Source organism: Marmota monax, unplaced genomic scaffold (genome assembly GCF_021218885.2).
Source record: "Marmota monax isolate L192 unplaced genomic scaffold, Marmota_monax_Labrador192_F-V1.1 WCK01_AAM20220418_F8-fsc00015, whole genome shotgun sequence".
Classification (NCBI taxonomy): domain Eukaryota; kingdom Metazoa; phylum Chordata; class Mammalia; order Rodentia; family Sciuridae; genus Marmota; species Marmota monax.
In genome coordinates, this window is record NW_026692194.1 from 18339772 (window position 1) to 18365342 (window position 25571).

General features: G+C 33.4%; 1 protein-coding gene across 2 annotated transcripts in view; it reads right to left on the reverse strand.

Moving 5' to 3' along the window:
- Nucleotides 1–312: 312 nt before the first annotated feature.
- The window catches only part of Gtf2a1l (general transcription factor IIA subunit 1 like), a 58261-nt gene continuing 33002 nt past the window's right edge, over nt 313–25571 (reverse strand). For both annotated transcript variants that reach the window (XM_046424516.1, XM_046424509.1), the window contains 3 exons: nt 12414–12671; nt 11648–11737; nt 313–420 (listed from right to left, as the gene is read on the reverse strand). In XM_046424516.1, the coding sequence (XP_046280472.1) occupies nt 313–420; nt 11648–11737; nt 12414–12671 (456 nt within the window). The remainder of the gene's footprint in view (nt 421–11647; nt 11738–12413; nt 12672–25571) is intronic.

Consider the following 25571-nt stretch of genomic DNA (forward strand, 5'->3'; position numbering starts at 1 on the left):
GCTTGCCTAGTACGTGTGAGGCACTGAGTTCCATCCACGGCACTAAAAAAAAAAGCACTAAATAAAATAAAGGTATTAAAAAAAAAGAAATAAGACATAACAGTATAGATAATAGGGGGGGCATTTTAAAACAAAACAAAATAAATATAAAATTGCATATTTGCATCTGCATCTGAATTAGAAGTTTATTAAATTCCATATAGTGAATTAAAATTTGATCAGCTCTTGATGGACTATATTTAAAATAAAAGGAAGTTTCACAATATGTAATATTGTGATGTTTACAAAACTGATGAACTGAGCTCAGAAAGTTTACCACTCTGCATCACCAATGGCTTTTGCAAATACATAGTCTCTCCCTCCAAAACACATAACACCATCTTTCAAAAAGAATTTCCATTTGTTCTTGCTTCGATGAATCTGGAGGGAGAAAAATAATCTAAATTAATTTTATAAGTGAAAAAATCATTTACATTTCTTTGAAATAGTAAACAGATTTATTCTAACACTAAATAAGAATTTTTTAAAAGTAAGACCTCAAGATAGTTTATTCACTAATTCAACAGATATTTGAATTTCTATATGTCAAATACTATTTGAGGTACTGAAAATACAACCAGTTCTTACATATAAAATATTATTTTAGGCACTAGAGATACTATATCTATATCATATTACAGTCATCCCTCAATATCATTGTATCCTGAGGTATTGGTTCCATAGCCCCCACAGATATGAAAACCTGTGGATGCTTGAATCCCTTATGTAAAATGGTGTATGTGTGTGTGTATGTGTGTGCATGCATGTATGTGTATTTACATATACTGACATGTTTACATATATTTACATATAGCACACACACATAACCTATGCATATCCTTCTATATGTTTTAAATCATCTCTAGACTTTTTTTATGTTAAGGTTACAAACTTATTAGCATGAATAAGGTATAGAATTTGAAAACCTTAGGCTTTGCATTACTTTTATTATCACAGGAGTTACTTCCCCAAAATGTTAATCACAGCTGTATTGAAAGAGTATTTGGGAAATATGGCAATGTGGTTTATATAAGTATACCACATTATAAATCTACTGGAGATCCAAAGGGATTTGCCTTTGTGGAATTTGAAACAAAAGAGCAAGCAGCAAAAGCTATTAAAGTAGGTCCAAACCCAGAAGGCAAAACAGGGAAGAGGAAAAGAAACAGTTCTGAAGATGCAGAGTACTTAGCTCCCAAATTCTTTTTAAAAGGTACAGAAAGCACCTCCATGTTAAAGTGGAAGGGAGTCCACGCATACAAGACTCCTTTGTATCCGAGAATTAAAAGCTTCTAGTACCAATTTCCAAGGAGTTCTGTCCTCATCTTCAGGAGTAGATCTCCAGATTATTTGCATACTTAATACAATGTAAATATTCTTAAGTAGTAATTATACTGTATTGTTTAGGGATTAGAGATGGGGGAAAGGTCTGCAAATGTTTGGTAAAGATGCAATTTTTAAAATATTTTCAATTCACAGTTGATTAAACAGAGGATGAAACTGCAGATATAGAAGGCCTACTATACATGATTTCATATACTATATCTGTAAAAACATACATATACATAATATATATGGAAAATACAGGGGGGAAAAAATCCTGCCTTTGAAGAGTTTACATTTTAATAGAAAGGAGACAGAAATGTAATCTGTAAGTAAATTATATAGAATATTAAAAGGTGATGTGCACTACAAAAAATAAAGTAGGAACCAAAGCACAATCTTAAAAAGGCTAGTCAGAATAGGCTTCACATTAAAGTGATACTTAAGCAACAACTTGAGGAAGGCAAGGGATAAGGCCAGGCAGGTATTGACTCAAGGTCACTCCAGGCAAAAGGCATAGGAGAGAAAGTTGCTGACAAGGGGCATGCCTGAACTGTTCAAGAACACCAAAGAGTCCAACATGTCTGCAAAGGTATAAACAGGGAGGAGGTAGCTAATATTATCAAAAATGAAAAAGTTGTGTTTCAGTGTGAAAAAGAAAGTCACAATAAAGCACCAACCACAGACAGAAGATACATCCTAAAATCTGTTTGGTTCTGTCCGCTGTTCTTCAGATTTAATAAATTAGCCTAGATACAGGTAAAATAAAATGATAAGAAATAATACTACTTTGAGAGGTAAGAAACCATAAAATAATTGCTACCTCTTCATAAACTACAAGTAACTATTCAGAAAATATATGATTTGAGATCAAAGGTAATATTTAAACCTCGTTGTCTGACTATAAATAATCAAGTCTGGGAATAGACAGATATTGTGACTGGTATTCTTGTGCATTTTGTGAAGTATAAGAAAATGCAAAGGATAAATCCCTGTTTATGTGTTTAAAATGCCCTAATAATGTAAACTTTTTTTCTGAGTTTGATTCCCAAATTTTCTCTTGCACATCTTTAAAATCCCTTTGAAATACAACAGGGACAACAGAATCCTGAATTCAGCACAGGTGAGAAAATATGACCAGAATTAGAAGAACAATTGCAGCAATTTGTCCTACAATTTCAATATAGTTTAAATTAGGTATTTATTAATCTAAAAAAAATTACTTGACCTAGGGTGACAAATCATTATCATTTCCAGTGATATTGAAAATGCATTTGAGAATACTCATGTATTTAGGGTATTTTTAATCCCCAAAAAAATGAATCATTTGTTTTTTGTCCTATACACATACAGCTGGGAAAACCTTAAAAGTATTTCCATGAAAGTCAGGACATACACAAGATTATCTACCACTATTCAACTTTTAAACACTTTAAAGGTACTAGCTAATACAGACAAGTGTAAACTACAATTGATATTAACCAATGCAATAAGATAAAATAGAGATATAAAAACTGGAAAAATTTAATAAATTTGCAGATGTATGTCAAAACTCCAAGATAATCAATGAAAAAATACTAAATAGGAACTCAGGTTGGATACAAAATTAGCACACCGAAATCTATAGCCTTCATGCATATAAACAAAAGAAGACACAGAGGAAGAGCCTAATAACCACATAAATCAAAGAAATAAAATAATTAGGAATAAAGAAGAAATATTTGATTTGTTGGCAGCATTCAATACTCTCTTCTTTGAATTGTTCTCACTTGGTTTCTAAAACATTCTGGTTTTTCATCCAACTCCCCAACATCATAACTCTGACCACTCCTTAGTTTCCTTTACTGATCCCTCCAATCTCTCTCTTACTTCTCAATTTTAGAGTATACCAGAACCCTTATTTCTGCTTATATTTATTCTTGGTAATACTAATCTCATGACTTTAAACACCATCTATATGTTGATGACAAAATTTATATCTCTAGCTCATACTTATTCCCTTAAGTCCTGATTCTCAATCAATTAATTCCACATCTCCTAAATGTCAAGTGGACACCTGAAGCAAATTTAAAACTAGAATAACTTTTTCTCCCCAAGTCTTCCCCCATCTCAATGGGAAATGGCCAGGTAAAAAAAAATTCTTCAATATTCTTTATGCCTCCTAGTCATACCCCATTCCTAGATCTACCAGTGCATGTTAGTTCTACCTACAAAGGATATTCATATTTCAGCTACTTCTACCACCTCCAATAGTATCACTCTTGTTTAAGCCTCTATTTTCTTTTGCCTAGACAATACATAAACTTGTAACTAGTTTCCCCATTTTTACACTTGCATCCCCACTTTTTAGTCTAATATGAATGTGGTAGCCTGAGGGGTTCTCCTAAAAATGTAATTTAATATCATTTCTCAGCTCAAAACTCTCCAATGCTTCTCATCCAAAAATTAAAGTTTTTACAATGGATGCAAAATCTCTCACTTCCCCTCCCTTACCATTCTGGACTCCTTTCTGTTCCCAGAACACAAAGGTATTCCTACCTCAGGACTTTTACATTTGTTCCCTCTGTTGGAAATGTTTTTACCCAAATACTTTAACAATTCACTCCCTTACCTCTTTCTGATCCCTAGCCTATTATATTTTCAGTAAGGCTGTCCCTAGAAACTCTATCTAAAATTGCAACCCATTTCTCCCCAACATCATTAAAATATCAGATTTTGTGATTTAATGTTATCTCATTGAAAGTAATGATTAGGTTTTATTTTGAACTGGTCAAGTTGATTCTGAGTTAATGCTGAAAAATAGACAATTATACCCAGGAAAAAACATATCAATAAACAATTACTAACCTACCGAATATTTAAAAATCTCAATGTAATACAAGACTAAGGATAGATAAACCAATAGAACAAAATAGAAAATTAACTAAATCCAAATACATATCAAAATTTATTAGGTAATAAAGGAATCTTATCAGTATGGACAAAACAGTCTTTTCAATAAATGTTAGGAAAATCAAGTGTTAAAAAAAGTTGAAACCATGTTACTTTATACATCAACACAAATACTAAATGGATCAAGACTTGAATATTAAAAAAGAAATCAAATAAATACTAGAAGAAAACATGAGTGAATCCTTTAAAATACTGAGGTAAGAAAGAAGCTCTCATGACTCAAAATTTAGAAGTCATAAAATTAAAGACTGACAAATTTAATATCTGCACATAAGAAAAGCAATGAGAGCAAATGATTAAGGAAAAATTACTTCCATGTATAACAAAAAGCTAATAATATCTCTCAACATGAATTAGAACTCTTAGAAATCACTGAGTAGAAAACCAATATTTTAATGGTTTAAAAGTTGCTGGGTATGGTGCCACATGCTTATAATCCCAGTGACTAAGAGGTTGAGGCAGGATTCCAAGTTTGAAGCCAGCCTCAGAAACTTAGTGAGACCCTAAGCAACTTAAAGAGGTCCTGTTCTCAAAATAAAATTTAAAAAAATTAAAAAGTCCAGGGATGTAGCTCAATAGTTAAATGTCCCTGGGTTCAATCCCCAGTACCAGGGAAAAAAAAAAGAAATGAAAAAGACAGAAGTGTACTCATTTCAGCAGCACATATATTAAAAAGACAAAAGTTAAGAACAAGGTCACAAAAACTAAATATAAATGGCCCTTAAACACATAGAAAGTTAAAAATTCCTCCAACATACCATTTTCACTTTCCATAGCAATAAAGATCCAAATTTCTTTATCACATTCTATAGGCAATGTGCAGGAAAAACATCACTCTCAAACACTATTTTGGAAATATAAACTGGAACATCCCCTTGGAGAGCACTGTGGCAATAGCTAACCAAATACATTTGTCTTTGACCTAGTTATCCTATTTCTGTACATTTATGTAATAGGTATGTTTATATACATGTGAAATGTCTTATCTATAGAGTAATTCCAAGCAAAAGACTAAAACATAAATATCCATCAGTAAGGAATTAATTAAATAAATTTTAATAACCCTAAAATGGAATATTATACGACTATTAAAATATTAGCATGAAGAAAACCTTCTTATGTAAAAAAGACTGAGACACTGTCAACAGTAGAAAGCAAAGGTGCAGAATGCAGTATTGTCTATGCTACTTTTTGTACTTACACTAAATAAGCTCTATAAATATATTTAAAAACTAATATAACTAGTTACTTATCTGCAGTCAAGTCAGAATCAGAAGAGCTACTAGAAGGAAACATAAATAGTGAAGAAGTGAGAATCAGACCTTATTGTATAACTTTTTATTGTGTTTTGATTTTTAACCAAGTGTATGCACTATTTAAACACCAAAACAAATATACATTTGAGAGACTGTACTATATACATTACAATTAATCACTGTGCTAACATCTAAAGGACAAAGCCACTATAAAAAAGTTTACTAACCTGTTAGGTGAAGATATAGGCTATTCAAATGATTTCACATTCCTTTATAAAGTGTCCTATTTATAGCACAGAATACTCTCATTCCTATTAAAATGTTTCATTTCACCATTAATGTTTCCTGTATTATCCTTATTACTTTAACCTTTATTTATTTTTTTATTTGTTTTTATTAGTTACACATGACAGTTCAATGATCTTGACATATCATACATTTGAATCAGATGGGGTATAATTTCTCATTTTTCTGAGTGTACAGGTTGCAGAATCATATTGGTCATACAGTCACGTATATATATGCAGCAATAGTAATGTCTGTTTTTATATTAATCTTAGACATTTTCTAGGTCTCTGGAATCACTAATTCTCACCCAGTATATAGACCAATGCCTTTATTTAGCCCCTTTTCATTGTGCATGTTAAAATTTTCAAACTTTCTTCCAAGAGTTAAGCTATACAGTTTAAAAGGTAAATTTCATCTGTTAATCAAAGCAAAATAAACCACTTAAAAAAAAAAACAGTGCTTCTCCAAGTTTAAGGGGTTGCAAATCACCTGAAAGTCTTGTTAAAAAGGCACATTCTGGGGCTAGGGCTATAGCTCAGTGGTAGAGAGTGCCTGCCTCGCACATGTGAAGCACTGGGTTCGATCCTCAGCACCACATAAAAATAAATAAAGATATTGTGTCCATCTATAACTAAAAAATATTTTTAAATGGTTTTTTTAAAAAATGCACATTCTGATCCAGGACTCTGGAGTGGTCCACAGAGTTCTGTATTTGTAATACTCTCCCAGGGTAACAGATGCTATTGGCCTTTAAAACACTCTGAACCAGTAAAGCTTTAAAGACTATATATACACAATGGAATTTTACTCAGCAATAAAAGAGAATAAAATCGTGGCATTTGCAGGTAAGTGGATGGCGTTGGAGAAGATAATGCTAAGTGAATTTAGCCAATCCCCAAAAAACAAATGCCGAATGTTTTCTCTGATATAAGGAGGTTGATTCACAGTGGGGTAGGGAGGGGGAACATGGGAGGAATAGATGAATTCTAGATAGGGAAGAGGAGAAGGAGGGCAAGGGAGGAGGCAGGGAATTAGCAAGGATGGTGGAATGTGATGGACATCATTATCCAAAGTACATGTATGAAGACATGAATTGGGTGTCAACCTATTTTATATACAAACAGAAATATGAAAAATTGTGGTATATAAGTGTAATAAGAATTGTAATGCAAAAAAAACAAAGTACATGCATAAAAAATGAATTGGTGTGAACATACTTTATATACAAAGATATGAAAGATTGTGCTCTATATGTGTAATAAGAATTGTAATGTATTCCATTGCTGTGTATTTAAAAAAATAAAATCAATATTTAAAAAAAAAAGACTACTGAGGATTCTTTTAATTTACTTGAGTTTCATTCCATTCAATACTATTCTAAGCAAATCAACCCATGACAAGAACTGGCAAGTTTTCCCTCATAAAAATTCACTATAACAATATTTTCCACCCTATTTTGACTTTATAGATACATTCTTTTTGCTACTATTTTCTGACTTCATCACTCCCTTTAAAAAATATTTCAATGGCTCCCCAATACCCTGATTTCTATTAACGTTCTTAAAATATTCACTAATTAGAGAGTACTCTCAGACAACTAGATTTGTTAATACAACTAATATCACCTCAATCTACTCCACAAGGAGTAGAAGCAAAACACAAAGTATGAGTAAACGCTTTGAAAAATACAATGCACTATGTAATTAATTATAAACTCTCTTCAACAATGTAGCAAAGAACACTATATTCATAATGTTCTAGAAATATTTTGAGACGTTAAAAATGCATATATAATTAGATACCTTAAAATCTTTTCTTTGTAGAAGTCAATACAATATTTATAAGAAACTAAAAGAAGTTTCAAACTAAGAACTGTCCCTTTTCTACTCCTACTCCCTCTTAAATTATATTTACAAGCATTTAAATTGCCTTTTTCAGGTGAGGGGGGCTGGTACTGGGGATTCAATTCAGGGGCACTCAACCACTGAGCCACATCCCCAGCCCTATTTTGTATTTTATTTAGAAATAAGGTCTCACTGAGTTGCTTAGTGCCTCACTGTTGCTGAAGCTGACTTTGAACTTGCAATCCTCCTGCCTCAGCCTCCCAAGCCGCTGGGATTACAGGTATGTGCCACTGTGCCCAGCCTAAATTCTAAATTTTCTATCTATATAAAATGTTATAGATAAGAAAGTGGTTATCATTTTTATAGAAAATGATTTTTAAAAATAAATTCACAACAAAGGGTATCCTTTGTTTCCTTTAAGTATATTCTAATTGTGATTTTTTTTAAAAAATAGGTCAGGTATAGTAATCCCAGCAACACAGGAGGCTGGGCCAGGAGGATGGCAAGTTTGAGGGTAGCCTCAACAATGCAGCAAGGCGCTAAGCAACTTAATAAGATCCTGCCTCAAAATGAAAAATAAATAGAGTTGAGGGTATGGCTCAGTGATAAAGCACCTCTGGGTTCAATCCCTAGTACCAAAAAGAAAAAAAAAAGAGTAAAATATCTATTAGATATCAAGGCAATGAAAATCACAACTGCAATGATATACCATCTCATACTCACTTGGATGACTAGGTTCTTGAAGTCAGATAACAAGTGTTAGCAAGGATGTAGAGATATTGAAACCCTCAAATGTTGCTGATAAGAATGTAAAATAGTATAGCTGTTTTAGAAAACAGCCTGGTAGTTCCATAAACCATTACCATGTGATCCAGAAAATCAACTCCTAGGTGTCAAGACAGATAAAAATATATACCTACACAAAAACTTGTGCATTAATGTTTATAGCAGCATTACTCATAATATCCAAAAGGTGGTGATGGGGTTCAAGACATCCTAACCCAAAATATGGCACCTTGGCATCTGAGAAAACAGTCAAAACAAGAAAGTCTCTCTGACATTTCTCTTGCCCTTCTTCCCTTAAGCAGGCCATAAAAGAATTCTCAAACCTTCTTCTGAATATTTTACAAAACACTTAAGCCAGAGTTGCCCTCCCTACACCCAGGAGAAACTAATTCATCTCTGAAGACACAGGGACACAGAGAAGAATCTGAACAAACAGGCCTTACAAAATTCCCCTCCATTAATTACAATATCATACCCCTATTTCCTCCAATCACACTTCTGCACAATTCTCCAGAAAAATACTTTTCCCTTTATCTTTGTGTCTTTGTTTCTAAAGGTTCCTGTGCCATGTAAAACTTATCTAAAATAAATGTGTACACTTTTCTCTTTTATTATAGGGTCTTAGCTATGATCCTAGTGGTGGATGAGGAAAGAGATTACTTTTTTCCCTATACAGTGGAAAACAACTATGTTAGCTTTTTATCACTGTTATCCAAACACCTGACAAGAACAATTTGGAAGAGGAAAAGTTTTTTTAGCTCATGATTTCAATGTTCTCAGTCCATAGTTGGCTGGCTTCAAGGCAGAAAAATCATGGCTAAGAAAAGCTGCTCAGCTCATGACAACTAGGGTAAAGCTGAAGCTTCTGTGGAGACCCCAGGAATCAAGAGATACCAGAAATGGGGACTGCTGGCAGAGGGAAAGCTGCAGGCAAGAAGCACAGCCAGCCCAAGAGAGAGGCCATATGGGTGCAACCATCGAGGTCATGGAGGTAGGGCTTCCCATGTCTCACCACCATGTGCCCTGGATGCTGGACATGGAGCTGCAGGACTTCATATGTGCCTAGTTGGGTTCCAGTCTTGCTTTGGTACTATTTGTCCCTTCTTTCTATGTTCCTTTTCCTCCCTTTTGGAGTGGAGATGTTTATTTTGTGCCATTATATATTGGAAGCATGTAACTTAATTTTCTTTCTTTATTTTTATAGGGATTCACAGGATCTGCCTTGAGTCTCAAAGGAGACTTTGGACTTGGACTTCTAAGCAATGCTGGAACTATTAAGACCATAGGGACTCTTGTAGATAAAATGAATGTATTTTGCCTTGTGAGATGGGCACAAGCTTTTGGGGGCCAGGGGAAGGATATTATGGTTTAGATCTGTGATGTCTACAAAAATGCAACCTTGGGGAATATATCTGTCTCTGACCAGCTTCTCTCCTCTTTCTTTCTCTCTCTTTTTCTCCCCTACCCCTTTATCTCTCTCCACCACCACCCCCCTCCTTCCCAGCCACCATAAGCTGGGAAGCTTTCCTCCACCATGACCTTCTGCCATTATATTCCAGTCTTGGAGACAGCCAACCGTGGACTAAACCTCTAAAACTGTGAGCCAAAATGAATCTTTACTCTTCTAAGTTGTTCTTGTCAGGTATTTTAATCACAATGACAAAAAGCTGAATAACAAAAAACCCAAGGTCCACTGTCAGATTAAAAAACAAAATGTGGTATATACATTCAATAGACTATTGATCAGTAATAAAAATGAAGAGTCTTGATACATGTTACAATATGAATGAATCTTGAAAACATCATAGTAAGCAAAAGAAATCTGTCAAAAAATACTGCATGTTACATGATTCTTTCATATGAAATGCCAGAACAGGAAAATTCATAGAAACAAAGTAGATCAGTGGTTCCCCCAGCCTAAGGGGCAAGGTGGGGGCAACAGGTAGATATTAGAGTAAGACGTAAAGTTTTAAGAAGTTTTCTGAAGATACAGAAAAGTTTTCAAATTGACTAAGCTAATGGTTGTACATATCCATGAACATATTTTAAAAACACTGAACCATATACTAAACAGGTAAAATTTACAGTATACTAATGATATCTCAAGTTTTAAAAAACAGAAATATTCATGAATTAAGGACAAAAACTTACCATTCTGTTACATAATAATCACAACTTTTTTTTTAAGAAAAACTGTTACTAACTTATTTCCTCAGCTTAAAACCTGAAAGGCACCTTCATCTAACACAAAGTCCCACTGATTCTATCATAACCTCTAGCTTTTCTGTCTTTTTACTTAATCTTACTTTTTACTTAATCTGAACTTCAATTACTTCATATCTATACTATCCCTGTTTTTCTTCCTATTAGCCTTTTCCAAATCATTAAACATAGCCAGTTTCTAAATTCAATTACAATTTTTTCAATAGCCTTTTCAAAAGGCTAATGTTCTTCAGACCAAGTTTAGACTTCTCCACCTAGCATTCAGGATATTTCAACATGCTCCCTACTCTGTCTTCCAGCCCAGCTTCATTCAGTGTACATCCAATAAAAGAATACTTACTAGAGCCAAAGCTGTCTCTTCACTGTCCCTTGTACATACTACAACTATTCATTTCTTGGCCTTTCTCAGGATATTCTACTTTGAATGCCTACACTGTATATTAACCTACATCCTATAAATCATTCAAACCCCATTTCAAAGCTCCATGTCATCCATGAAGGATTTGTGGAGAACTCAAACTGCAAATGATTTCTTGTATTTCCTAGCCACTTTTAGGACTCACAGTCTGCCACATATCTCATTTGATTTATGTAACACTCATCTTAGCATTTGGTTTACCTGTCACATATTTTAGCTTTTGGTTTGCCTGCCATCTTATTGTGTGTTATTCTATTATTCCCTAAGATATACCTTGTTTCAATAAGACTGTCACCTCCTTAAGACAAGGACTATTGCTTTTTTTTTAGTACTACAGCATCCATACAGCACAGTACTAGACCCAAAATGCACCATCAAAACTTGACAGAATTAAATAGCTATTTTGCAATTCATTAAACAGTTAACTATAACTCACCATAATGTTTTCCATCATTTAAAAAATCTTCCTATTCCAAATGCAATTAATAAACTCAAAGTCCAAAAGGTGAATACAGTACCTTATCATACTGACAGACAATTACATTATCTGTGTCAAACAGGTCTGGCACATCCTGCTCACTAACATCATCTCCAGAATTTAAAGGATCCTAAAGATGAAAGATGATCACATTAAGAAATTTCATGATGCTTCAAATTTTTTAAAGATAGAGAAACATATAGAAATGAAGAGCTTAGAGAGGCAGAATTATATTATACTTTAAAGTCAAACAGCTGAGTTTTAATCCTAGCTTGGCTACTTAATAATCATATGACTGATCTTATGCAAGTTACTAAAACTCCTCATATCTCAATTTTCTCATTAATACAATAAGGATAGTAATAAGATGCACAGGACTGGGACTATTAAATAAGGCAGAAAAGATTTAGTGTTATATGATATATATGTAATGTAAATCCACCACAACTGATAGCTAATACTCATATGTACTCCTTAATTACCATATTCCACCCAGATGTGTACTTATTAGAACTAGAACAGATACTATATACTTCTACACAGGCTACCTTCTTAACCTCCACTTCCATCCCCTAAACCTTCCACTACCTCTAATCAAGAACAACAAATACATAAGACAATTCCTAAACACATTACTAATTTAAATTACAGTTTAAGGTTAAAAGTTTAAGTCCCAACATACAAATAAGTCTCATTTTAAAGCGCAAAAACACAGAAATATTGTAATTGATCTTGGTTCCCAAGTATACTGAAGCACAAATGTTGTAAGTTAATAAAGAAAGTCTGAGCTCAAAAGTGATCCTCACCTCTTCCACAACATCTATTTGAGCATCTTCATCATCACTACTGTTTACAGGTGAATCTTCATTTGATATACTGCCAGCTTCTTCAAGCACCTTTAGATCTCCTGCATCAATAATCCCTATAAATTCATTCTCATTTACATCCCTTATACTTTCTATTTCTTCATTGGAAGATGTATCACCAGTCCCATCTATTTGAATTATTTCATTAATATCATCATCAGATACCTGAGTGCTTAAATCCATCTGAGAATTAGAATTCTAAAAAGAGAAAGAAATAAAGTTCTTCAAGTCAAATATGATGTACAAAACAATGCATCAGAATTTTAACTTACTTTGGCAAGTATTCTACAAGTGGTCACTTAAAATATATTTCTGCCTGGTCATAGTGGTGCACAAGACCAGCCTCAGCAACTCAGTGAGGCCCTAATCAATTTAGCGAGACCCTGACTCAAATTTAAAAACTTAAAAGGGCTGGGGATGTAGCTCAGTGGTAAAAATATCTCTGGGTTCAATCATATTTCTGCCTTATAAAATGACTCTCCCTCCAGATTTGAATTCCAGAATACCTCTAGCATTTCTATATAACATATATGTACATGTAACATAAGAATAGTTTTTTTAATAATAAATTAAGTAAACCTATTTATAATCATACATAAGCAACAAATGAATTCACTACTTTCATATAATATTTACCAGTTTTTATTAACATATTACCTTAAATTAACATAGTACCTATTGGCTTTTAATTATTATACTTGATTCTAAACAATTACTGAAGTAGAAAACAAATGACAGCATGTTTAATACATAACTAAAAATACAAAGAATTATACCAATGAAGTAAGTTGAACACAGAAGAACAAATAGCACATTATTCCATTTAATATGAGATACCTAGAATAGGCTAAAGCCAGCAAATTCAAAAAGATAGAAAGGTTACTAGGCCTAGGAGGAAGTAAATTATAATTTAACAAAAAGAGTTTGTTTGAGATGATGAAAGTGTTCTAGAAATGGATAGTAACGATGGTTGTACAATGTTGTGAATGTACTTAATACCACTGAATTATACACTTAAATATGGCAAAGTTTATGTTTTATATATTTTTACTACAACTACAAAGATTTTAAATTAGAAAAAATGTAAAGGAAATTTAGTAATCACCTATGCTCACATAGCTACTCTTTTTATCACTACTTCACCAATCAGAGCTAAAAAATAAGCATTTGTAAAATATTTTATAGGCATTTTCTCACTTAACCTAATTGCCAAGATCAAAAAGCTAGAAAGGTGTGCAATGGAGTTAAATCCCAAAGTTGATTGTAGAGAACTGCCCTACATGCTGCTCTCCTGTTGGTTTGTCATAGACAGAATAGAGACCAACCAAATTTCAAGCTAAGGACAGGGGCTATTTCATATGATTATAAGCACCACAGAACTTAACCTTTTTGATGACTTCAGAGATCTCATGAAAACTTGGTAAAAGTTCCAGGTGCTACCATGGAGTATAGAGCACCGCTGGTTGTTTTGGAAACAAACACAAGTAGATGCACATATTACAAATATAATAGGTTACTTTAACTTCAAGGATGGGGTACAGAAGTGGAATTCAAGGACATGTAAAGCTTGGCTCTCAGCACCCAAATGGGCTTCATCATATCAGCCTCAGAAGTCTTGGAAATCTATAAGGTCACTGAAGCTAAAGAAGGCTCCCAACAGAGCTCAAGAAGCTTTACTAAATTTCGAATAAATTGGTTTTCTTTCTACCCCTACATTTGTGAGGTACAGGTGATACTATGGGCAATATCTCAATGCACCTTCTTAAGATATATCTTTATTATCTTGAGTGGATGAATGTCCTTCTGGGACTCATACCCATAAGAATATTCCCTACAATGAATCTCTCAAAGAACCCCCAACAAATAATCTCACATAGAAAAAATAAGATTAAAAAACCGGAGTTGTGGCTCAGTGGTAGAGTGCTTGCCTACCATGTGTGAAGTACTGGGTTCGAATATCAGTACTGCATATAAATAAATAAATAAATAAAGGTCCAAAAATAAAACACGTAATTAACTAGTTTGCACTGAAAAAAAGATCTTCACAGATGGAATAAGGATATCATACTTATGCAAAAGTGAATGACTTATGTGCTCCAAAATGAAAATAAATCCAAATTATAGAAATAATTTTTATTGTATACAAAAATAATTTAGAAAATTCTTGGGGATTCCACTGCTGCCTATGATGTAAAAGCTAAAAAAAATTGCCACCAACACACTAACAATAAGAAAAAGCTAGAGAAACGTGTCACAGTAGATTGGGTAGAAAGAGGTGATAAGAGGGGAGGGGAGGGGAGAAGAGGGGGGATAAGAAGGGCAGCACAATACAATAGACACTAGTATGGCCCTATGTATAAACATGGCTGTATAACCAATATGATCCTGCAATCTGTACATGTGGAAAACTATGATTATGTACCCCATTTGAATCAAATGTATGATATGTCAAGATCATTGTAATGTTTTGAGTAACTAATAAAAAAAACAATAAATGGGGCATTGTCAAAAAAAAAAAAAAGAATTTAGGAAAGTCTTTGTAAGTAGTATATCGTACTGAAATAATGAATTTAAACCTGGGCACTCCTAAAGCATCATGAAAATAAAGAGATTGATAACATTAAAAAAAAGAAAAAAGAAAAAGCTACATAAACTATAATATCACATTTTTCCTTTAATCCATCAAAGAATCCATCCTGAGGTCACAGGGCATTCAAGAAATCCGATTTTCAAGGATAACCAGCCCTTGGAAAACGGAACATACAGATATATCTCTCTGTGAGAACAGTAATACCCACTTCTGAGTATAAATATTATTTAACTTTTTTTAAGTAGCCTCTCATTTTCTAAACAAGATGTCTGACATTTAATAAAAAATAAGAAACAAAAAAGCAATGGAAACCAACCATCAAACAGAAAAGCAATCAAGAGAATCAGACCCAGAGATGTAAGAATCATCAGACTATCATGAAAAAATGAGTCACATATCTGAACAAATCTGGAGAATTTCAGCAAAGAGTATCTACAAGAGTCAAATAAAAATTCTAAAAATAAAAACAATAATAGAGCAAAAATTTCATCTGAAGGAATCATCAGATGTGACATAGCCAAGGAAATAATCAAAACACACAAGAAAAAAGAAAGTGAAAGAACACACAGAAAACAACTGCAAAGTAGCTTAATAGCTATATTAAATAGAAATGGTTAAAACATACCAATTAGAAAACAAAAATTATCATACTGCATTAAGTTAGCAAGATCCAACCATTTGAATCATTTTAAATTTGAAACTGGGAGGAGTGGCTATGAATAGAAAAAATATGTATGATGTAAACACTAATTAAAATAAAACTAAAATCCTAACATTAATATCAAAAAAAAGTGAACTTCAGAACAAGGATTATTATCAGAGATAAATAAGAACGATTATATAATGAAAAAGGATTCAATTCAAGAAGAAAACATTAATCTTAAATATTTACATACCTGTCAATATATATAACCTCAAAACTCCATGAATCTAAAATTGCTTGGGCTGGGGATGTAGCTCAGTGGTACAGCACATGCACTTAGCATGAACTAAGGCCCTAAAAGTTCAATCCCCAGAGTGTACGTGTGCATGCACACAAACACACACAACCATTATTAGAAGTTGAAAAATATAGATAAATCCACATTATCTTTAGAGAAATCAAAATTCCTATCTCAGAAATTAAAAGTAAACAGAAATTCAGTAAAGACATAGAAGACAATGGAATCAATACACGTGACCCAATTGACATGTATAGACTATTCCATCCAAAAATAGCAAAATTGCTTCTTTTCAAGAGCACACAGAATGTTTTCAAAGACAGACCACATTCTGAGCCATATAACAAACCTTGACAAATTTAAAACATACAATGTATGTCCTGACAAAAAAAATTAATCTAGAAATAAATAACAGAAAGATACCTAGAAAAAAACAAATATTAAAAAATTTAAAAATAATAATCCCAGACATGTATGGGTCAAAGAGTAAATCACAAGGGGAATTAGAACTTAATTTATTTGAATTTAAATTAAAATAAAACAAAAACTTGTGAGATATAAACTATGTCCACAGGTAAAAGCATAGTATTAAATGATTATGAAAGAAGAAAGTCCCGATCCAATGTGGTGGTACTTGCGTATAATACTGGCAATTTGGAAAGCTGAGACAAGAGTATCAAAAGTTCAAGGCCAGCCTCAGCAAAAAACAGGTTGTGGGTAGGGATGTAGCTCAATGATAAAGGGACCCTGAGTGGAAAAGAAGGAAGGAGAAGTAACAAAGAATGATAAGACAAAGAAGGAGAAAGAGGAGGGGAAGGAAGAAGAAGGGGAGGAAGGAAAAGAGAAGGTGGTTTTAAAACAATGTTTTAATATTCCATGTAAGAAACTACAAAAATAAGACCAAGTTAAATTCAATGCAAACCAAAGGAAATAAAAATAGAGAAACAAAGAACATAAAAAAATAGAGAAAAATCAACAATACCAAATATTCATTCTTTGAAAAAGAAATTGATTTTTTTCTTTTTTTAAGGAATGAACTCCAAGCAATGAATTTTCCTCTTAGAACTGCTTTCAATGTGTCCCATAGATTCCGATATGTTCTGTCTGTGTTTTCATTTATCTCTAAGAATTTTTTAATTTCCTTCTTGATGTCTTCTATAACCCATTGATCATTCAGTAACCTCTTGTTCATTCTCCAAGTGATGTATGCTTTTTCCTTCCTTCTTTTATCGTTGATTTTCAGTTTCATTCCATTATGATCAGATAAGATGCATGGTATTATCTCTACTCCTTTATATTGTCTAAGAGTTGATATGTGACATAATATATGATCTATTTTTGAGAAGGATCCATGTGCTGCTGAGAAAAAAGTGTAACTGCTTGATGTTGGGTGGTATACTCTATATATGTCAATTAGGTCTAGGTTATTAATAGTGTTATTGAGTTCTATAGTTTCCTTATTCAACTTTTGTTTGGAAGATCTGCCCAGTGGCGAGAGAGGTGTGTTGAAGTCTCCCATGATTATGGTGTGGTGGTCTATTAGACTCTTGAACTTGAGAAGAGTTTGTTTGACGAACATAGCTGCACCATTGTTTGGGGCATAAATATTTATGATTGTTATGTCTTGTTGGTGTATGGTTCCCTTAAGCAGTATGTAGTGTCCCTCTTTATCTCTTTTGATTAACTTTGGCTTGAAATCTATTTTATTTGATATGAGTATGGACACGCCTGCTTGTTTCCGAAGTCCATATGAGTGATATGATTTTTCCCAACCTTTCACCTTCAGCCTATGTATGTCTTTTCCTATCAAATGCGTCTCCTGTAGGCAGCATATTGTTGGGTCTTGTTTTGTGATCCATTCTACTAGCCTGTGTCTCTTAATTGGTGAGTTTAAGCCATTAACATTTAGGGTTATTATTGAGATATGGGTTGTTCTTCCAGCCATATTTGTTTATTTCTGTTACTAAACATGGTTTGTTTTCCTCTTTGATTATTTCCCCCCCGCTCTTTACTGTCCTACCTCCCACTGTTGGTTTTCATTGTTATTTTCCATTTCCTCTTCCTGTAATGCTTTGGCGAGGATATTTTGAAGAGATGGTTTTCTAGCTGCGAATTCTTTAAACTTTTGTTTATCGTGGAAGGTTTTAATTTCATCCTCCATCCTGAAGCTTAATTTCGCTGGATACACAATTCTTGGTTGGAACCCATTTTCTTTCAGTGTTTGAAATATGTTATTCCAGGATCTTCTAGCTTTCAGAGTCTGTGTTGAAAGATCAGCTGTTATCCTGATTGGCTTGCCCCTAAATGTAATCTGCTTCCTTTCTCTTGTAGCTTTTAAAATTCTCTCCTTATTCTGTATGTTGGGCATCTTCATTATAATGTGTCTAGGTGTGGATCTCTTATGATTTTGCACATTCGGCGTCCTGTAGGCTTCTAGGGTTTGGGATTCTGTCTCATTCTTCAAGTCTGGGAAGTTTTCTTGTATTATTTCATTGAATAGACTGCTCATTCCTTTGGTTTGGAGCTCTGTACCTTCCTGTATCCCAATGACTCTTAAGTTTGGTCTCTTAATGTTATCCCATATTTCTTGGATGTTCTGCTCATGGTTTCTTAACAGTCTTGCTGAGCTGTCTATGTTCTTTTCCAGTTGAAATACTTTGTCTTCATTGTCTGATGTTCTATCTTCTAAGTGTTCTACTCTGCTGGTAGTATTCTCCATTGAGTTTTTAAGTTGGTTTATTGCTTCCTGCATTTCTACGACTTCTGATTGCTTGTTTTTTATAACCTCTATCTCCCTGTATAGTTGATCCTTTGCTTCCTGGATTTGTTTGCGTAATTCGTTGCCGAAGTGATCTTTCATTAGGCAGAACTAACATCATCAAAATGGCGATATTACCAAAAGTTCTCTATAGGTTGAATGCAATGCCAATCAAAATCCCAATGGCATTTCTTGTAGAAATAGAGAAAGCAATCATGAAATTCATATGGAAAAATAAAAGACCCAGAATAGCAAAAACAATGCTAAGCAAGAAGTGTGAATCAGGCGGTATAGCGATACCAGACTTCAAACTATACTACAGAGCAATAGTAACAAAAACAGCATGGTACTGGTACCAAAACAGGCGGGTGGACCAATGGTACAGAATAGAGGACACAGAAACCAATCCACAAAACTACAACTATCTTATATTTGATAAAGGGGCTAAAAGCATGCAATGGAGGAAGGATAGCATCTTCAACAAATGGTGCTGGGAAAACTGGAAATCCATATGCAACAAAATGAAACTGAATCCCTTTCTCTCGCCATGCACAAAAGTGAATTCAAAATGGATCAAGGAGCTTGATATCAAATCAGAGACGCGCCATCTGATAGAAGAAAAAGTTGGCTACGATCTACATATTGTGGGGTCGGGCTCCAAATTCCTCAATAGGACACCCATAGCACAAAAGTTAATAACTAGAATCAACAAATGGGACTTACTCAAACTAAAAAGTTTTTTTCTCAGCAAAAGAAACAATAAGAGAGGTAAATAGGGAGCCTACACCCTGGGAACAAATCTTTACTCCTCACACTTCAGATAGAGCCCTAATATCCAGAGTATACAAAGAACTCAAAAAATTAGACAATAAGAGAACAAACAACCCAATCAACAAATGGGCCAAGGACCTGAACAGACACTTCTCAGAGGAGGACATACAGTCAATCAACAAGTACATGAAAAAATGCTCAACATCTCTAGCTGTCAGAGAAATGCAAATCAAAACCACCCTAAGATACCATCTCACTCCAGTAAGATTGGCAGCCATTATGAAGTCAAACAACAAGTGCTGGCGAGGATGTGGGGAAAAGGGTACACTTGTACATTGCTGGTGGGACTGCAGATTGGTGCAGCCAATTTGGAAAGCAGTATGGAGATTTCTTGGAAAGCTGGGAATGGAGCCACCATTTGACCCAGCTATTCCCCTTCTTGGTCTATTCCCTAAAGACCTAAAAAGAGCATGCTACAGGGACACTGCTACATCGATGTTCATAGCAGCACAGTTCACAATAGCAAGACTGTGGAACCAACCTAGATGCCCTTCAATAGACGAATGGATAAAAAAATGTGGCATTTATACACAATGGAGTATTACTCTGCATTAAAAAATGACAAAATCATAGAATTTGCAGGGAAATGGATGGCATTAGAGCAGATTATGCTAAGTGAAGCCAGCCAATCCCTAAAAAACAAATGCCAAATGTCTTCTTTGATATAAGGAGAGTAACTAAGAACAGAGTAGGGACGAAGAGCAGGAGAAGAAGATTAACATTTAACAGGGATGAGAGGTGGGAGGGAAAGGGAGAGAGAAGGGAAATTGCATGGTAATGGAAGGAGACCCTCAGGGTTATACAGTGGAGGAGGTAGAGAGAGAGGAGGGGAGGGGAGGGGAGAGGTGGGGAGGGGGGAGGGTGGAGGATGGGAAAGGCAGCGGAGCACAACAGACACTAGTATGGCAATTTGTAAATCAATGGATGTGTAACTGATGTGATTCTGCAATCTGTGTATGGGGTGAAGGTGGGAGTTCATAACCCACTTGAATCAAAGTGTGGAATATGATATGTCAAGAAATTTGTAATGTTTTGAACAACCCACAATAAAAAATTTAAAAAAAGAAAAAGAAAAAGAAATTGAAAAATCTTGTGCAAACAAGTGAGTCAGCATGAGAGAGAATTCAAAATTAGAAATTACAGAAAAGATGTTACCATAGGTCCTAAAATATTAAAATGATAAGGAAATATTATGAACTTACTTATAATAAATTTTATGAATGAAGTGAATAAATTCCTTAAAAACTACCAAAGTTTAAGGAACTAAGTTAAAAGAGGAAAAAAAAAAAGCAGATGACCTAAATAGACATTTCAAAAATTTAATTCAGAGTTAAAATTCTTTCCCACAAATAAAAAGTCTGGATCCAGATGACTATCAACTCTTGCAGAAAACAGAAGAGGTACAGATATTTTTCAACTTATTTTATGAAACTAGTACTATTAACCTGATGTAGTAGTACAAAGAAAAAAAATAAAGACCAATATTCTTTATGAACAGAGAGGCAAAAATCCTCAATAAAATTTTAGCAAATTGAATTTAGCAATATATTAAAAGGATAACACAACCTGACTAAAGGAAATAATTTGGGGAGTGCATTTCAAAGTTGAACATCTGATAATCAATCAATGTGCTTTACCATATCAAATGATGAATGAAGGGAAACATTTGGTTTCAATGGATGTGGCAAAAACATTTTAAAAATTCATGATAAAAACTCTCAGCAAACTTAGGTTAAAGTCATCTACAAAAAAAATTTTACAGCCAACACAATACTTGATAATGAAAGACTGAATGTTCTCCCTTTAAGAAATAAGATATCTGCTCTCACCATTCTTATTTAATTTTGCACTGGATATCTTGATGCAATAAGTCAATGGGGGAATTACTGACTGGGAAGGAATAAAAACTATTCCTATTAACAAGAAAAAAACAATTGTCTATATAAAATAATTCCAATGTATGTACAAAATAGCAACTAAAACCTATCAAGATGACAAAAACTATACATCTATATAATAGCAACAATTAGAAATTGAAATTTAAAAAACACTTTCATTTCAAGCAGCAAGAGAAATCAATTTTTCCACATACTAAGGACCCTTAAAAAGAGTTTTAGCACATTTTTCAGCATAACAATGAAGATCAGAAGGCAGTAGGATGATATAATTAAAGGGCTTAAAATGAGAAAAGGAGTTGAGTTGAATCTCTCTCCCTTACTATAAAACCCTATTACAATGGTCCATATACCTATTGCCATGACCCACCTTTAATAAAATCTGCCTTGCCATCTTAAATGAGGGAGAAATTACAACATTCCCAGATAAAAGCTGAAGGAATTAATTACAATGAGACCTTCCCTGTAAGACACATTAAAAGGAGTCCTTTAAATTTAAAGCATGCTAGGTAATAACTCTGGTGACACAAAATAAAGAATTCTTCAGAAAAGGAAAATTACATGGAAAAATACATAAACTAGTATTATCACAATTTAGTTGGTTATTATTTTATTCTTCTCTAGGAATTAAAAAACAAAAGCATAAAATTATGTCTGTTATTAGGGGTATATAACATAAATATACAATCTGTGAAAACAGTAGGAGACAGTAGAACAGTAAAGGAATAAACTTTTGTGTGTGTGTTCTTTTTTAATTTTTTTTTAGTTGTAGTTGGACACAATACCTTTATTTATTTTTATGTGGTGCTAAGGATCAAACTCAGTGTCTCGCACGTGCTAGGCAAGCGCTCTACCACTGAGCTACAAACCCAATCCCTTGTGTGTGATTAATCTTAAATTGATATAAGATAAAAATAATTATAATGTTAATATATTATATGTGATATCCCTAGTAATCAAAGAAAATAACTATAGAATGTTCACAAAGGAAATGAGAAAGAAATCAAAATATATCATTATAAAATTATCAATTAAACACAGAAGAAAACAATATAAAAGAAAATGAGGGACAAAAAAGTTCAGACATGAAGAAAACAAATAACAAAATGGCAATTTTCCAATTATTTAAAATGTAAAATGAGTAAACTCCCCGTATTAGTCTATTTTGTGTTACTCTAATACCTAGGGCTTAGTACTTTTTAAAGAAAGAGGTTTATTTGTTCACAGTTCTTGAGGTTCAAGAACTTGCAGTCAGCATCTACTCAACTCTGGTAAGGAGCTCAAAGCAGATGGCCCAATCCCTTAAAGGTTATACTATTTCAGCACCTCCACATTGGAGACCAAGCCCTAGGACATGAACCTCTAGGGGTCAACCCATATCTAAATTACAGCATTCCACAATCAAAAGACATGGGCTGGAAGAATGGACAAAAAGCAGGATCCAATTATATTCTGTCTACAAGAACTCACTTTAGATCTAAGGACATGCATATATTGAAAGTGAAAGGATGTAAAAATGAAGTCCATGCAAACAGTAACCCAAAGAGAGTTGTGGGGCTATGTTACTATCAGACAAAACAGACTTTAAGTCAAAAACTATTACAAAAAAAAAAAAATTACACAGTGATAAAAGAATCAGTTTACCAGCAAGATGTAACAATTAATAAACACAAGTTCACCAAACATCAGAGCAGATAAATATATCCAACATTCAAAGAATTAAAAGCAGAAATAGTTCTATAGTAGTAGGAGATTTCAATACCCTATTTAAAATGATGAACAGATGAATCAGAAAAAAGATCAATAGGAAAATAAAGAATTTAACAACATCAATCAATAGGACTTAATGGACATATAAATAACTTTTCATGCAACAAAGGCATAATACAAATTTTTTCTTTCTTTCTTTTTTTTAAATAATGGGGATTGAACCTGGGGGTGCTTAGCCATTGAGCCACATCTCCAGTACTTTTTGTTATTTTTTATTTTGAGACAGAGTCTCACTAAATTGCCTTGCTAAATTGCTGAGGCCGGCCTCAAACTTGCAATCCTCCTACCTCCATCTCCCAAGTCACTGGGAATACAGGCATATACCACCACATATAGCAGAATACAAATTTTTCTGAAGTATATAAATAATATCCTCCAAGATTAAATATGCTAGGATATTAAACAAGTCTTTAAAAAATGTTTTAAGTTAAACTTATGCTAAGCATCTTTTCTCATCAAATGGGATAAAACTAAAATGGAAATATTAGAATTATATTTAATATAGTAATAAAAATTATACAAATAGATTTTTAATAAATAATAGTAAAATTAATAACTAGAAAATGATGTAATAAAAATGGAAAATCCACAAATTATGAAAAATATATATATTAAACAATAGGTCAAAGAAGAAATCACAAGGGAAATTATAAAATAGTTTGAGGCAAATAAAAATGAAAACACATATACCAAAATTTATGGGATGTAAGCAGTGCTAAGAGGGAAATTTACTAAAAATGCTTACATTTCAAAAGACCAATCTCAAAACTGTCAAGTAAAGGACCCAGGAGAAGGAGTAGCAAAGGGGAAAGGGAGGTAGTAGGGAACTAAATTGATCAAATTATGTTTAATGCATGTCACAATCAATCCCACTATTATAATACACCAATAAAATTTTTGAAAATATAAAAAAATGAATCTCAAATTAGCAACCAACTTTACACTTTAAGAAACTAGGGATAAAAAGAATAAATCAAACTCAAAACCAGAAGAAGAAAGGAATAATTATTAGAGATAAACAAAATATAAAATCAACAAAAACTATGAGTTAGTTCTTCAAAAAGATCAAGACATAGACAAATCTTTACAGCTAGACTGAAGACAACTCAAACACTTAAAATCATTATAAAACAGGGAACACCACTACCAATCTTACAGAGATAAAAGAAACAGAGAGAGAGAGAGAGAAAGAACACTTTGAGAGACTACTATGAGCACTTGTATTCCCCAAAATGTGAAAACTTAGATGAAATGGACAAATTTCTAGAAACACACAACCTACCAAGGTTGAAGAGGCCCATTAACTATTAAAGATATTCAATTAGTAATTTAAAAAAATCTCCAAAACAAGAGGGCTTCACTAAAGGACTGTACCAAATATTTCAAGAATTAAAACCAATACTCCCCAAACTCTATCAAAAATTGAAAAGGAAGGAATATCTCCAAACTAATTTTATAAGGCCAGCATCATGTGGATATCAAAACCTGACAAAAACATTACAAGAAAACTACAGGTAATAATTGACTTTAAAAAAAAAAAAAAAAAAGCTTGAAAGATGAGGAAAAAAGCAAAAATGCCTGCTTTCACCACTTCTACTTAGCATAGTATCAGAAATACTATCTAGGACAATTTGATAAGAAAAACAAATAAAAGAAATACTTTTATATGTAGAAAACCCTAAAGATTTCACAAAAGAAGAAGAAACAGAATAAATGAATTAGGTTATAAAAACCAATACACAAAAATCAGTTGCTTATCTATGTACTCTGAAAACCTAAAAAGGAAATTTAAAAAACAATTCTATTTATACTAGCATCAAAAAGAATAAACCCTTTTTTGATAAAGAATTTTTTTATTTTTTTAATTGATTTTTTAAAATAAATGACAGCGGAATGGATTACAATTCTTATTGCACATATACACACAATTTTTCATATCTCTGGTTGTATATAAGTATGTTGACACCAATTCGTGTCTTCATACATGTACTTTGGATAATGATGTCCATCACATTCCACCATCCTTGTTAACCCCCTGCCCCCTCCCTTCCCCTCCCACCCCTCTGTCCTATCTAGAGTTTGTCTATTCCTCCACGCTCCCCCTCCCTACCCCACTATGAATCAGCCTCCTTATATCAGAGAAAACACTCGGCATTTGTTTTGGGGGGATTGCCTAACTTCACTTAGCATTATCTTCTCCAAAAAAAAAAATGTGTGTGTGTGTGTGTGTGTGTGTATTATTTTTTTTTTTTTAATTTAGAGACAGGGTCTCACTGAGTTACCTAGGGCCTTGCCTAGTTGCTGAGGCTGACT